Source organism: Notechis scutatus, chromosome 7, assembly GCF_049901735.1.
Source record: "Notechis scutatus isolate UNSWTSFEM ecotype Mainland chromosome 7, rNotScu1.2, whole genome shotgun sequence".
Taxonomy (NCBI): domain Eukaryota; kingdom Metazoa; phylum Chordata; class Lepidosauria; order Squamata; family Elapidae; genus Notechis; species Notechis scutatus.
Genome location: NC_142015.1, coordinates 19,429,978 through 19,443,620, shown reverse-complemented (window position 1 = coordinate 19,443,620; position 13,643 = coordinate 19,429,978). Strand labels below are relative to the sequence as shown.

General features: G+C 43.6%; 1 protein-coding gene across 4 annotated transcripts in view; it reads left to right on the top strand.

Moving 5' to 3' along the window:
• The first annotated feature begins 1,208 nt into the window (after positions 1-1,208).
• APLP2 (amyloid beta precursor like protein 2) overlaps positions 1,209-13,643 on the top strand; it is a 65,740-nt gene continuing 53,305 nt past the window's right edge. For all 4 annotated transcript variants that reach the window (XM_026678620.2, XM_026678619.2, XM_026678618.2 and 1 more), the window contains exon 1: positions 1,209-1,377. In XM_026678620.2, coding sequence (XP_026534405.1) covers positions 1,243-1,377 — 135 coding nt within the window. In that variant the 5' untranslated portion in view covers positions 1,209-1,242. The remainder of the gene's footprint in view (positions 1,378-13,643) is intronic.

Below are 13,643 nucleotides of genomic sequence, written 5' to 3'. Positions count from 1 at the left end.
TTTTGTGTCTTGGTTGGCTGGCAACATTGTGTTCCTGTATTGGAGGCTTTTAGTGCAGCTTGGCTCCGAGTAAATGGACAGCTATCATTTATTAGGAAGATACACACACACACACACACACACACACACACACACACACACACACATATTCCTTAAGTTTTATGCGGGTACTTACATGTATGGTATTCAGCTTTGTTGAGGTATTTTCCCATCGCATTATAGTTGTGCTTTGAAAGTTGTACCAGCGTTTGGCAGAATCTCATCTGCCATCATCAGGCTTCTTGTATTGTGTTCAAACAGAAGCCTGATGATGGCAGATGAGATTCTGCCGAAACGTTGGTACAACTTTCAAAGCACAACTATAATGACGTGGGAAAATACCCGAACAAAGCTGAATACCATACACACACACACACATGTAAAACCAAAATACCCCTCACGCATCATCACGAAATTTCCAGAACCGCCAAGCCTACAAACTTGAAATTTGGCTCATATGTTCCTGTTGGCTTCTAAGTGCTCACTAAGAAAGGATTTTTCATAATGACCATCAGAGCATTAGTATTGTGTATATTATTATTATTAACATGCTCTGATGCTAAGGAGTTCTACTCCCCCTCCCCACCTGAAAAGAAATCTGCTTCAAATGCAAAACACAAGCCTAGGAGAGGAGTTTCTGTTTCAGAGCAGCAAACAGCTTTAGTGCAGTACAGTTGAGCTAAGCCACGCCCAGGCTCCTTGCTGTCTCCTTCTTGCTCACACAGCAAATACTGTTTCAGTTTCCAAACAGCCCTCAACTCTCTCACACACTGACAGGACACTAGCCAGAGGAATCCCGATGGATGCTGGTAGGCAGAGGCAGAATTTCCCCCCCTTATTTTCCTCCCCATAGTTTCGTAGCGAGTCTATCCAGTGATCAATGAAACCAAAGCTCCAGCTGCGTCCTCGTCCTGTCCTGTTGCGGGGGAAACTCCCCCAAAGTCTCCCTGATTGGTTCCTCTAAATAGGGGCGGGCGTGATTGAAAGAAAGAGGGGGAGGGAAAGCCCCTCATCCTTCGTTGGCTTCTTGGCTGAGCGCACTGTCTGTCTTCTTAGCTCCCGCCTCCGCGTGGCGCGCTTAGCCAACCTAGCGGCGTGGGGGCGGAGCGATCGTCAGGCTCCTCCCCCTCCCGATGACGAAAGCGCGGCTGGTGGCGCCGCCGCGGTCTGCGCGCGGCAGTTGCTCCTGGGCGGCGGTGCGGGATGGAGGCGTTCGGGTTGTCGCGAACGGGAGACGCTCTCCGGGCGTCGGCGATGGGGCGCTGCGGCCGGTCGCTTCTGTGGCTGTTGCTCCTGTGTCTCGGCAACCCCGCGGCCACGCTGGCCGGCTATATCGAGGTAGGCGCGGGGCTACATCGAGGGCGGCGCCGAGACCCCCCTCTCTGCCCGAATGGGCTGCTCAAAGCCTCGCGTCCCGACTTGGAGGGTGCGACCATCACCCGCCGGGAAAGGGGCGGGGGCAGCGAAAGGTCGCTGCGCTGTGCGCTTTCCTCTCCTTGGACGGTCCCACTTTGGGAGGGGGCTCCTTACCTTGCATGGGGGGGTGCGGGTATGATTTGCACGGCTGCCCAAGGACGAGGAACCCACCCACCCCCATTGCTGGCTGCGAGCGAGGGTCTCTCCTCTTTCTGGGTGCCCCGTTGGATGGCGATGAAACCCGGGTCTCTTTTGGACGTCAGTTGGTCCCGGTGCACGGAGCTTCCCAGGAGGCTCGGAGGTGTTTTAAAAACTAGGCTCCCCATTCACACATTTCCCGCCCCCCAAAGCCCTTTCCCGGCTGCTCTTTCCCGATTCTGCAGCGTATTCCTCACCTGCAATCCCAACCCTTTGCTTTTTGCAACCTCTCGCCTCCTGGAACACACAGGCACACTCCGGAGATTGCATATGCACCTGTATATGAATGTATCGGAAGGCGAGTAGGTTGCAAAACTATACATGTATATGTATGTATGTGTGTATGTATGTGTATAGATAGGTAGATTATATATGTGTGTATGTATATATGTATGTATGTGTGTATGTAATGTACATAAATAGAGAGAGGGGAGAGTGAGGGAGAGCATATATAAAGAGATAAATATATACAGATGATTAGTAGATAGATATAGAGGATGGGGATAGAGGAATAGATAGATAGGTTGATAGGTGATAGATATGGATATGGAGAGATAGATGTAGAGTTGCAGATGTATAAAATCAGACAAGGGAGTTGCATGTATATATATCATTTTGCAACCCACTTGCTTGCTGCTTTTTATATGCATATGCGCTTCATCATTTTAGCCATTGACAGGAGAAAAGCCTCCTCTGCATTTTCCAACCAATATGGTCCTGACATATACACATGCACATAGATATGTGCAATGTGTGTGTATGTGCTCAGGAGGTGCCTGTTACAAATCTCTCTTTGTGTGCGTATGGGTATGTGTGTGTATATGGGAGATACATATATGTACGTACATACATACATACATACATATCACACACACACACACACATATCCCCCCCTTCTCACTTGGTGGCTTCTCCATTTGCCTAAAGCCATTTCCCAGCTTCAGCTTTGCACCTTCAGGTGTTTTCCCACCTCCCACCCCCTTCCTCCCACTACAAAGGTGGTTTTATGCCCCCCTTTTCAGGCAGTTCAAAAGAGCCTGAGCAGGAAAAAAGAAGAAGTAGGGGGGAAAAGTCTCCCTTTCCACTCCTTCATCTTTTCACCCTGCTAGTTTCACCAGGCTGTCGGGATGACAGATAAGTGCGAGGCAAAGGTGGGAGGCCCAGATGCTGCGTACACCCGATGGATTCCCTGGTGGGATTTCGCAGGGTAGTGGTGACGAAGAAAAATGCAGTTCAAATGAATGAATCCTTGTTGTTGCGATGAAGAATCATTGTCTTGTGTTGGATGTCTTGGGGCGGAGTTGGGGAGAAGAGAAGTTAACCTGTTTCTGTAACATTTGTAATGTCCTTCCTGACTAACCCAGGCTGAACAATGCTGCAGCATCCATCCTTCTCCCGAAATCTCCTTGAAAAATGTACTTTTCCACTTTCCTGGAGGCAGAATTATTTGCATTTTATTGATCTGCCAGGACTTGTCCCCCTGGTTTGTTCTCTGTGTTTAAACAAATATGATCTTTTTATAGCTCTTTTTTTAAAAAAAACAAACCCAAGTGTTCTATATTTATTCAGAGTTGTTGTGATAATTTAATAAAATAACCCGGCCAAATTCAATTACTGGATTGCACTTAAACTACTGCTGTGGCTGTTCAGTAGAGCAAGCTTGCTTCTGATTTTGGTGGTACTGTTTTTTTCCTTCCCCCCTCGGGCCATTTTATAACCGGATTTTGCCTGTGTTTGTGAAAGCAGTTTAGGGTTTTCTCTCATTACAATGTCCCTGTGGGTCTGTTTTCTTTCGAGATGTATGGAAAAGTCACGGGGCCGTTGTGTGCTTTATAAAGCAAAGGTTGCTGGAATCCTTTCAGGGATGATCCTAATTGGGTGGCTGAATGCAGTGTCCTTTTTTTTTTTTCATAAAGCTTTTTTTAAATCAAGTAGTAGAGCTTAAATCAGCAAAGCTTCAGTGGTGTATGAAGTATGTTGCATTTGCTATCCCGAGATTGGTTACAAGAGTTAATCGCCAAGAGTCTTTTGTTTTACCTTGTATGTATGTGCGGACATATTTATGAGGAGTGACCTCTGCATTCTTGGCACGAGAACAAGAAATCTGGTTTCAGATCAGTCTAGAAGCTTGCATTAGGAAACCGTTCGCAGGGGAAAGCATCTGTTTCATTAACCTGATGTTATCTGGTGAACAGAGCTTGGCTGTTTTCCAGTATCGGCTCTGCCTACCGCATTGGCTTCCAAGCTTCAGATTTACTAAAGAGAATAATTAAGGCATACCAATATCCTTACTCTGATGCTTGGACGCCCTTAAATCTCCCTTAAAGCTTATGGGAGACATTCCTGTGTGGTTAAAATGGCTTTCAGCCCCAAACTGCTTTAGGGATAAAGAAGAAGTAGCAGCCCAATTCTCAAAATGAAACACCTCCCTTAAAATGGAAGCTCTTGCTATTAAAGAGTTCTTCAGAGGGTGTAGAAATAACTTTTTTCCCTCCTCACACCTTGCAGAGCTAATTCTTCATGCCATGTTTGAAATATTCTCGGGAGATTCTGCTTGTGATTATTATCTTACGCAACAGATCTCTGTAGCATATTTGAGCTGAAGATGGGATCCTCTTCATGTTTTGTTCTTTAAGATCCTGTGGCATAGTGTACATAGGCCGGTACGCTGATATTTTTGCATAAATTAATTTCAGCCCCTTTCAGGGTTAATTCTTCATACCATGCTTGAAATATTCTTAGGAGATCCTGCTTATGATTATTGCCTTATGCAATAGATCTCTGTGGAATCTTTGAATTGAAGAGAGGCCCCCCCTCTTCCCACTTTGTTCTTGGAGATCCTGTAGCATGGTGCACATCCTTATAATTTTAGGACGATGGGATTTTATTTTCCCTTTAAAACTTGGCTGGAGAAAGGATTGATTTCCCCAGCATTTGCTTGCAACACGGTGGCGATTCGGTGGTCGTTTGAAGATCACTCTCAAAAATTACTCAGCCAGGTTGATAACGCGGCACGCTGAGAACAGGATGCAGGATTCTAGCAAAAGCCCCTATCGGGTTGCTTGGCACGGGTAACATGCCAATGGAGAGCTGTCCGGCTACTTCCTGATGGGGAGATTAAATCTCAGCACCTGTTAAAACCTTCCAGCGGTCTGGCATTTCCCTTCTTTGAGCAAAACAGCAAGCTCAGCTGCTTGTGCATATCCTGTCTAGATGCCATCTCTCGATTATGAACTGGTGGCCTGAACTCTTATTTCCTTCCTGGGTAGCTTTGATTTAGAAAGAAACTCAAGCTGAGCTTACTTTCATAGGATTGAATAAAGGGGTGCTGTGTTTTTCTCCCCATTAGAGCTCCTTTGATTCACTGATTTGGCCTAAGCATTGTTGGGTAGATTTTTTTCACCTGGTTTTCTCAGCTAAGACGTCTCGCAGCAGGTCGGGCATTAATCTGTTTAACGCTAACACGTCTGTTGCTACTTCATCCTCTGTCTGAAAGTACATGTATGTGAAGCTTAATCCTTCCTGCATAAATATTCATAGCAGACGTTCTTGGTTTTGCTGCTTCGTTTATGAATATTAATAACTATTCCCTCTTTTTTTTTATTGGAATGTTTCTGTTACAGATGCAATGCCCCAGCAAGGTTTACGGGGCCTTATTGCATTTACGGTATTTATATCCTGTTTTCTCTGACAGCCTTCGAACAGGATTATTATTATTTTTTTCTCCTCTTCACCTTTTGAAACATTTTTGTAACATATAGTAGGCTGGGCTGAGTTTTGTGGCCAATTGAGATTCTGATGGGAACTTTTTGGTCACAACTGGACCTTTTGATCACCCTAAACAGTTTTAAAAATGTGATGACAGAGAGCTAGGATGCAGTAAAATGAAATATTACTTATATTTAAAAAAAAACACTGCATTAGGCTGCAATTCTAAATCACTCTGGGCAAAACATCACCTGGATAAAAATAAAGCAGTCCTTTGGCCAGCTCTCTAAACCTGTTGAAGACAATGGATAAGGGGTAAAGTCTTCCATGAAATCAAATAAAATCAAACTGAATTTCTTTTAGTTCATTCAGGAGGAGAGTTGTACTGTTTTTTCCAGAGTTTCTGGTCAATAATTCACAGGTACCTGCCAGTTGGCTTAGCTGGGGGGCTTATGGGAGATGTATATCAGTAGCCAGTGGAAGCATGATAAACCTTATCTCTCCTTCCTTCTGCATTGGTGCTGCCCAAGAAAAGCATTTGCTGTTGCAAACTGAAATACAAGAATAGACCAAATGAACCAAACTGGATGTTTACCAGCTGGGCTATTAATACAGTTTAGAGCTGTCATGAAATGGAGATTAGCTCCCTTGAGACAGATCTTTTATACGTGGAGTGCTTTGAAGAGGTTAAAATCAAATTATTGACCAAGAGTTGCTGTTTTTATTTGGGAGCACATTGTTTTCTGTGCCTGTGGCTTACCCAATGGCCTGCCTCATTTTAATGGGATGCTTGAGAATCTGCAAGATGGCATCCCAGCGAAAGGAGAGAGTCCAAATTGGGGATAGCAGTTCTATTTGGGTGTAGCAATAACTCCACATTGTTTACTTTGACAGCACCGTGCCTAGGCCTTCCCTTGTAGTTACACGTTTCCAGTATGAGCAAGCTGATTATATTGACTTCTGAAGAATGGATGATTCTCCTGGCACACAATGGGCCTAGTTGGGAGGGAGATGCAAGCAGGGAATTAGCTTGGACTCACTGTGTAAACACAAAAGAGGGCAAGGTCTGATCTCTTCCTTGCCACATAATGCCTTTGGGCGTTATCTAGCCTTTCCTAGGTGAAAGTTGCCCATTTGGGGAGATTCCTGTACTATAGGTGGAGAATAATAAAGTACAGATAGTTCTCCATTTACAACAGTTCATTTAGGGACTATTCAAATTTACAAAGGCACTGAAAAAAGTGACTTATAACCCATTTTTCACACTTTTGACCTTTGCAAAAAAAAAAGGTTGTAAAATAGGGCAAAACTCACTTAAACAAATGTCTCACTTAGCAACATAAATTTGAGGCTCAATTGTGGTTGTAAGTCAAGGGCTACCTATATAGCTAGTTTGAACTCTGCACATATAGGTCTGGTCATTCATTCCTGACAGTATCCTTTAGAAATTATATCTTAACCCTCACAGAAATGGTGGTTAATTATTACAGTTTTTAAAAATCCTACCAGTGGAATTAACAGTGTGTTAGCATGATGGACATATTAGCTTCCTGATGAGGGGTTGCTTTTTTGAAAGATGCTGGACAGGTAGAAGATGGATGGCCCATCAAAAACGCGATGTGTAGGTTAAATCGGGCCTTCCAAATCAGAAATGTCAATTTGTTTATGGCCCTTAGCTGCGGTGCTTCAAGCATTCAACCTCTTTTATAACACACAGCTCATTATGTTCAATGGCCTCATAAGTTTTGAGCCAGTAACTTTACCCTTGAAGTATTAACAAGTGATGTACAGCTCTTTGCTACTTCATTATTTCCCTTTTCACGGCATGCATTTAGGTTTAGTCCCCATTCTTAAGAAATTCTCTTTTTTTTCACGTCCTCACTGCATCTTTCGTGCGTTGTGATCCAGAATGGTCCCAGGCAGTCTCCTAAAATACATTTTGTTTCTTACTTGTCTGTTTTCCTGCACTTCGTTGGAGTTTCCATGGCATTATAAAAAGTAAACCAGTCTGCGGGTCTCTAATGCTTCAGTACTTGCCTTATCCTACCATAAATTGTTTGAATTTTTAAGCCAAGAGCCAAGGGTTCTCACCAATGAAAGCTTGAGTTAGGACCAGGGCCAGCATTTTCTGACGCTGAAGTTTTAGAAAAAGTTGAAACAAGCATCCTTTTATTTAAGTGGTGAATAGTATTAACACAAACTGGTTCGGTTCCTCAACAGGCTTAAACAACTTTAATTGTTTAATTGAACGTCTACCACCTGATTTTTTGATACAGCTGTGACGCAGGAGGTTACAGGCATACAATGTCTTCTCGATTTGTTCCCAAGTTCTGCGCTTTGTTGCAAGGGAACAATTCACTGTGAGGAAAGGAGGGTGTTGCATTCTTTAAGGAATTAGTGAAGAAATATTCTTCATATTTTGGTGTCATTACAAAGTGACATTCTTTTGTAATATCGTAGTGGGAGATAGGAGTAACTAGGAAGTTATATGCCCCAACGGATCTTAGTATCACAATAGAAAATGAACGTTATTACATCTGCTAAGATGTTCCATTACTCACCTGATGAACTCTCTCTCCCTCTCTCTCTCTCCTCTCTCCCTCCCTCTCTCCCTCCCTCCTTTCTTTCTTTCTTTCTTTCTTTCTTTCTTTCTTTCTTTCTTTCTTTCTTTCTTTCTTTCTTTCTCTCTCTCTCTCTCTCTCTCTCTCTCTCTCTCTCTCTCTCTCTCTCTTCTTTCTCTCCCCCCTCTTTCCTTTTCTTTCTTTCCCTCCCTCCCTTCCTCTTTCTTTCTCTCTCTCCTTCCTTCCTTCCTTCCTTCCTTCCTTCCTCTCTCTCTCTCTCTCCCTCTTTCTTTCCCCCTCTCTCCCTCTTCTCTCTCTTTCTCTCTCTTCTTTTTTTATCCCTCCCTCCCTCCCTCCCTCCTTCCCTCTCTCTCTCACACTCAACATTGGTTCTAAACAGAACTGTCCAGGATTGCCAAGTAATTTCCAGCTTAGGCCACGGACTACCCTTTCCTGAGGCCCTAGCCATCTTCTTTGTAGTCTTTTGTCTCTGCTTTGGGCTGAAGTACAGTCAGGAGAGCCAATTCCTTTCCCCCAGATTTGCTCAAACCTCTGAAGCGCCTGAGGGTCTCCCCTCACCGTCCTGCTGCTACAGCCATCAAGTTTATTTTTCTGCCCGTCATTGTTTCTCCTTTGCCCTGCGTAGCGTTTGCAGAGCCAGACCCTGTTGAGAGCAGCAGTTGGCTGAGGTCTGAGTGAGATTCTAGGAGCCAAAAAGGATTAGACACAAATCTCTCCAATACCAGAGAACAAGAAGAAAAAGAATAATAACAACATTTGGGATGTATTTTATCAGTGGCTAGATAGAAGAGTAAGAAATTGAAGTAATGATTTGTTATAATTGATTATTTTTTAAAAATAAGTTATATTATGAATATAATTTGGTAAGAATTGAGTTTTGCTTTTAAAGATAGCCTGGAAATGAAACTAAAAATTAAATAATAGAATAATAATGAGATAATAGGATATGGAATGTTGACTAGAATACAATATGAATGTAAAGTTAGGAGGAAAGGATTATAGATATTGTGCATATGATATATGTACCAAACCAACACTGTATAATTGAAAGATGGTTTTGTTCATTATAAAAAATTTTAAAAAAGCTTTTTTTAAAACAAATAAATAAATCCCCCAATAAGTTTCCCCCCACACCTCTCTCACAAGTTGTGAAGGTTTATCTTCTTTATAGAAATCAGAGGTGGCCCATCATATCTGCATCCTTCTACCTGGCATTTACCAGGTATAACCAATTGGAATGGAATGGAATAGAATAACAGAGTTGGAAGGGACCTTGGAGGTCTTCTAGTCCAACCCCCTGCTTAGGCAGGAAACCCTTCACCAGGGATCTCCAACCGTGGCCACTTTAAGCCTGGCGGACTTCCACTCCCAGAATTCCCCAGAAGCTGGCTGGGGAATTCTGGGGGTTGAAGTCCACCAGGCTTAAAGTGGCCAAGGTTGGAGACCCCTGCCCTACACCACGTCAGACAAATGGTTATCAATCTCTTCTTTAAAACTTCCAGTGTTGGAGCATTTACAGAACATTTACAGATTAGAGCAAGGGTCTCCAACCTTGTCAAGACCTGTGGAATTCAACTCCCAGATGGCTGACTGAGGAATTCTGGGAGTTAAAGTCTTAAATTTGCTAAATCTGGACATCCCTGGATTGGAGCGTTTTTCGCCTTTTCAAGCTTTTGGGAAGTGTAGAGAGTTGGAGTGTAACACAACTGGACAAAACTAGGCCCAGATCTTTTGTGTGCAAGAATCTTCATGACTTTATATTGATGTGGACAGAAGTGAGCATTTGAATCTATTTGTGTAACTTACGAGCCCGCAATTTAGGTCCTAAGTCACTACCGTCGTAAATTATGCCTTATTTTACAATCTTTTTTGCTTGTTAAATGAACCCATTATACACTATGGACCATTTGAGAAAGCATGACATATGTGTAAAACTGAATCTATCAACTGCAAAGTAATAGGGTGAATTAGATGATTTTGTTAAAGCAGGAAAACCAATTCTACATTATTGCCAAAACAATACATAGTCGTGGATATGTTCACCAGCGGCTGAGGCTGACCCAGAGAGCTTTTACCTTTAGTTTTTGGGCCCCTGAGTAAAGTAATTTTACTTGCTCCAAGTTGTTTGTCCTAGGAATGATTTTCCAGATTACGTGTAGAAAAGCATGTCTGATTGTGATTTATTGTTTTTGTTTGCTACACGGTGGTGAGATTAGGCATCGTGATAAGCCACATAATACAATTGGTTAGGTTTTGGTTTAGCATTGCTATGCATACCCAACCACCATGGTGTGTATATAAACCAGGTTTTCAGATAGTTTAGACCAGGGGTGTCCACAAGTCTTAAAGTTGCCAAGGTTGGACACCCCTGGTTTAGACTAACCAATACATGGACTCGGAATGGTTAACATTTGTAGGAAATGCTACACTTTTGAACATTGTTGATTGTTAGAGCTTGCTCACCACTATGATTTAGCTGAGAGCAAGCTATGTTAGTGCTAGGTTAGCGCTATGGTTGCTCACGTTTAACACCTTGCCTAAGGAAGCTCCATGGAGGAGAGATTGTATGCCACATTTCACCACCGAATTGACTTGGAGAGGAAATGGGAGGAGACGCTTAAGTTGAGTAAATTAGGATTGCTCTGATTTTCAGAGACAACCCACAAAGCTTCCTCTGTTGAGGGCAAAGCATTAACCAGGCAGCGTAGCGGCTTCTCTTGTTTTCTTTTCCTTTCTAAAGAAATGTCTGCAGTCCCAATACAAAATATGCTGTTCTTCTCATTGGCTACGTCCGCTTCTGCATTTTTGGGCCTGCGTGTTTCATTATTATTTGGTTTCACTGATTGACATCTTACGCTGCTCCCTGTAACTGCTTGGTTTATAATGAAGTTGTTCTTTCCGGTCCTTACACCATCTTAAGGCAGGGGTCCCCAACCACCGGTCCGCGGACCGGTACCGGTCCGTGGAACAAGTCCTACCAGGCCGCTGGTTTGCTGGGCGCCGCCATCTTGTTTTGATGAAAAAGTGCTTCCGGTGAGCTTTTCCGGGTAGAAAGCCATTTCTACCGGAAAAGCTCACCGGCAACGCTAAGCGCCGCCATCTTGTTTTGATGAAAAAGTGCTTCCGGTGAGCTCACCGGAAGCACTTTTTCATCAAAACAAGATGGCGGCGTCCAGCTGATGTCGGTACCGGGCCGCGCCATAAAAAAGGTTGGGGATCACTGATCTTAAGGGATAACAGAACACAAATGCAGAGAGCAAAGTAAAATTAGGTTAGACACAATCAGTATTCAGACTCCTGTTTAGAATTACGAGGTTTTCTCCACTTTATTACAATGGGAAATGGAGATCTTGAACAGGAGATTAATAGCTGCTCGGCAGCAACTGATGTCTGTGTGGCCAGAAAAACAATTAAAGGCACTCCTCATGTACGTAGAACTATTTCAAAAGCCTATTCATAAAGTACTTAACCAACATTTCATGCCATTGTCCAATAGAAATGCGCAACTGGAGATTACATCTGTGCATTTCATTAATCAAGATATCTTGGTGGCCAGTGCCATTTCCCTCTAGGGGATTAGAAATTTGGTAATTTACATGCCAACATGATTCTTGCAAAATTCTTGTGAAATGAAACATAAAAGACATTTAAAAAAAATGTCATTGTTTTATTAGCTTCCTTCCACCTGAGACCTTTAAAAAAAATAATAATTGTGTTGAATCCTGTTAGGGTGACAGTTCTTAATGGTGCTATTATTATTGATACTTGTTTGAAACATGCTTGATATTAAAAAGATGTTTCGTGACTTCAGTAGAATCTACAAATATATATAGGGAAAAAAAAGTCGTGCCTGGCCATACCTGTCTTTTGTTTTGATATTCCTAGAAAGAATGTTCTGAATTTGCTTTAAAATCTCGGTAGCAACAGCACTTGAACAAGTAGTCCTCAACTTAGGACCACAACTTATGAGCCCAACCTTTATGTTGCCAAGCGAGAAATTTGTGAAGTGAGTTTTGCCCCATTTACGACTCTCATTTTCGCTTTCGCTCCGTGAATCAGTACAGCTGTTAAGTTCAGTAACACGGTTGTTAAGGGAACCTGGTTTCTCCAGGTTGACTTGATTTTCAGAAGGTTGCAAAAGGGGATCACATCACACACACACACACACACACACACACACACACACACACCCGGGGACCCTGCAACCGTCGTAAATGTAAGTCAGTTGTCAAGCATCTGAATGTCAATCACGTGACTGTAGGGTTGCTGAAATGGTCATAAGTGTGGAAAAATGGTTATAACTCACTTTTTCCACGGAAAAACCTCTCTCCATGGAACCTGGTGCCCAAAAGGTTGAGGGGGGCTGCTGCTTTACAGCCTTCTCTTGTGATTTACAGTCAGCATCTTGTCCCCAATGATCTTGGTCCGAGGTCTCCAAACTTGGCAACTTTTAAGACTTGTGGAATTCAACTCCCAGAATTCAACTCCCAAAGTGTTAAAAGTTGCCAAGTTGGGGGACCCCGGACCTGGGTCCTCATTTTACCGACCTGGAAAGGATGGCAGACTGAGTCAACCTTGAGCCGGTCAGAATCGAACTCCTGGTTGTAGGTAAAGTTAACTTGCAATACTGCATTCTAAGCAGTGTGCCACCACAGAAAGAACGGGAGGGAGGGAAGGAAGGAACAGCAATAGCATTTAGACTTACATATGCTTCATAGGGCTTTCCAGCCCTCTCTAAGCAGTTTACAGAATCAGCCTCTTGCCCCCCAACAATCTGGGCCCTCATTTTACCCACCTCGGAAGGATGGAAGGCTGAGTCAACTTTGAACCAGTCAGGATCGAACTCCAGGCTGTGGGCAGAGTTAGCCTGCGATACTACATTCTAACCACTGTGCCACCACAGAAAGAAAGGGAGGGAGGGAGGAAAAGAAGGAGGCAGAGGAAGAAAGGAGGGAGGGAAGAACAGCAATAGCACTTATATACCGCTTCATAGTGCTTTTACAGCCCTCTCTAAGCGGTTTACAGAGTCAGCCTCTTGCCCCCCAACAACCTGGGTCCTCATTTTACCCATCTCGGAATGATGGAAGGCTGAGTCAACCTTGGGCTGGTCAGGATCAAACTTCGGGCTGTGGGCAATGAGTTAGTCTGCAATACTGCATTTCCTTCCTTCCTTCCTTCCTTCCTTCCTTCCTTCCTTCCTTCCTTCCTTCCTTCCTTCCTTCCTTCCTTCCTTCCTTCCTTCCTTCCTTCCTTCCTTCCTTCCTTCCTTCCTTTCTTATATACCGCTTCACAGTGATTTTACAGCCCTCTCTAAGCAGTTTACAGAGTCAGCCTCTTGCCCCCCAACCACCTGGGTCCTCATTTTACCCACCTCGGAAGGATGGAAGGCTGAGTCGTCTTTGAGCCGGTCAGGATCGAACTCCAGGCTGTGGGCAGAGTTAGCCTGCCATGCTGCGTTCTAACCACTGGGCCACCAGGGCTCTTGGTACGTGACTCTTTTGTCTCCAGTGAATTGATTTTGCAGAGCAGAGCTCCTGTCTGTTATATTATTTTGTCATAGCCAAAGTAAACATTCCTAGTTGAGCCCATCACTTGTTGCCAGGACTTTAACTCCTGTTATTTCTAAATGCCTGAGCATGGAGAACACACACGGTGTCCTTGTCATCTTTTGATCCAGTGTGGTCAAGCGTAAACATATCA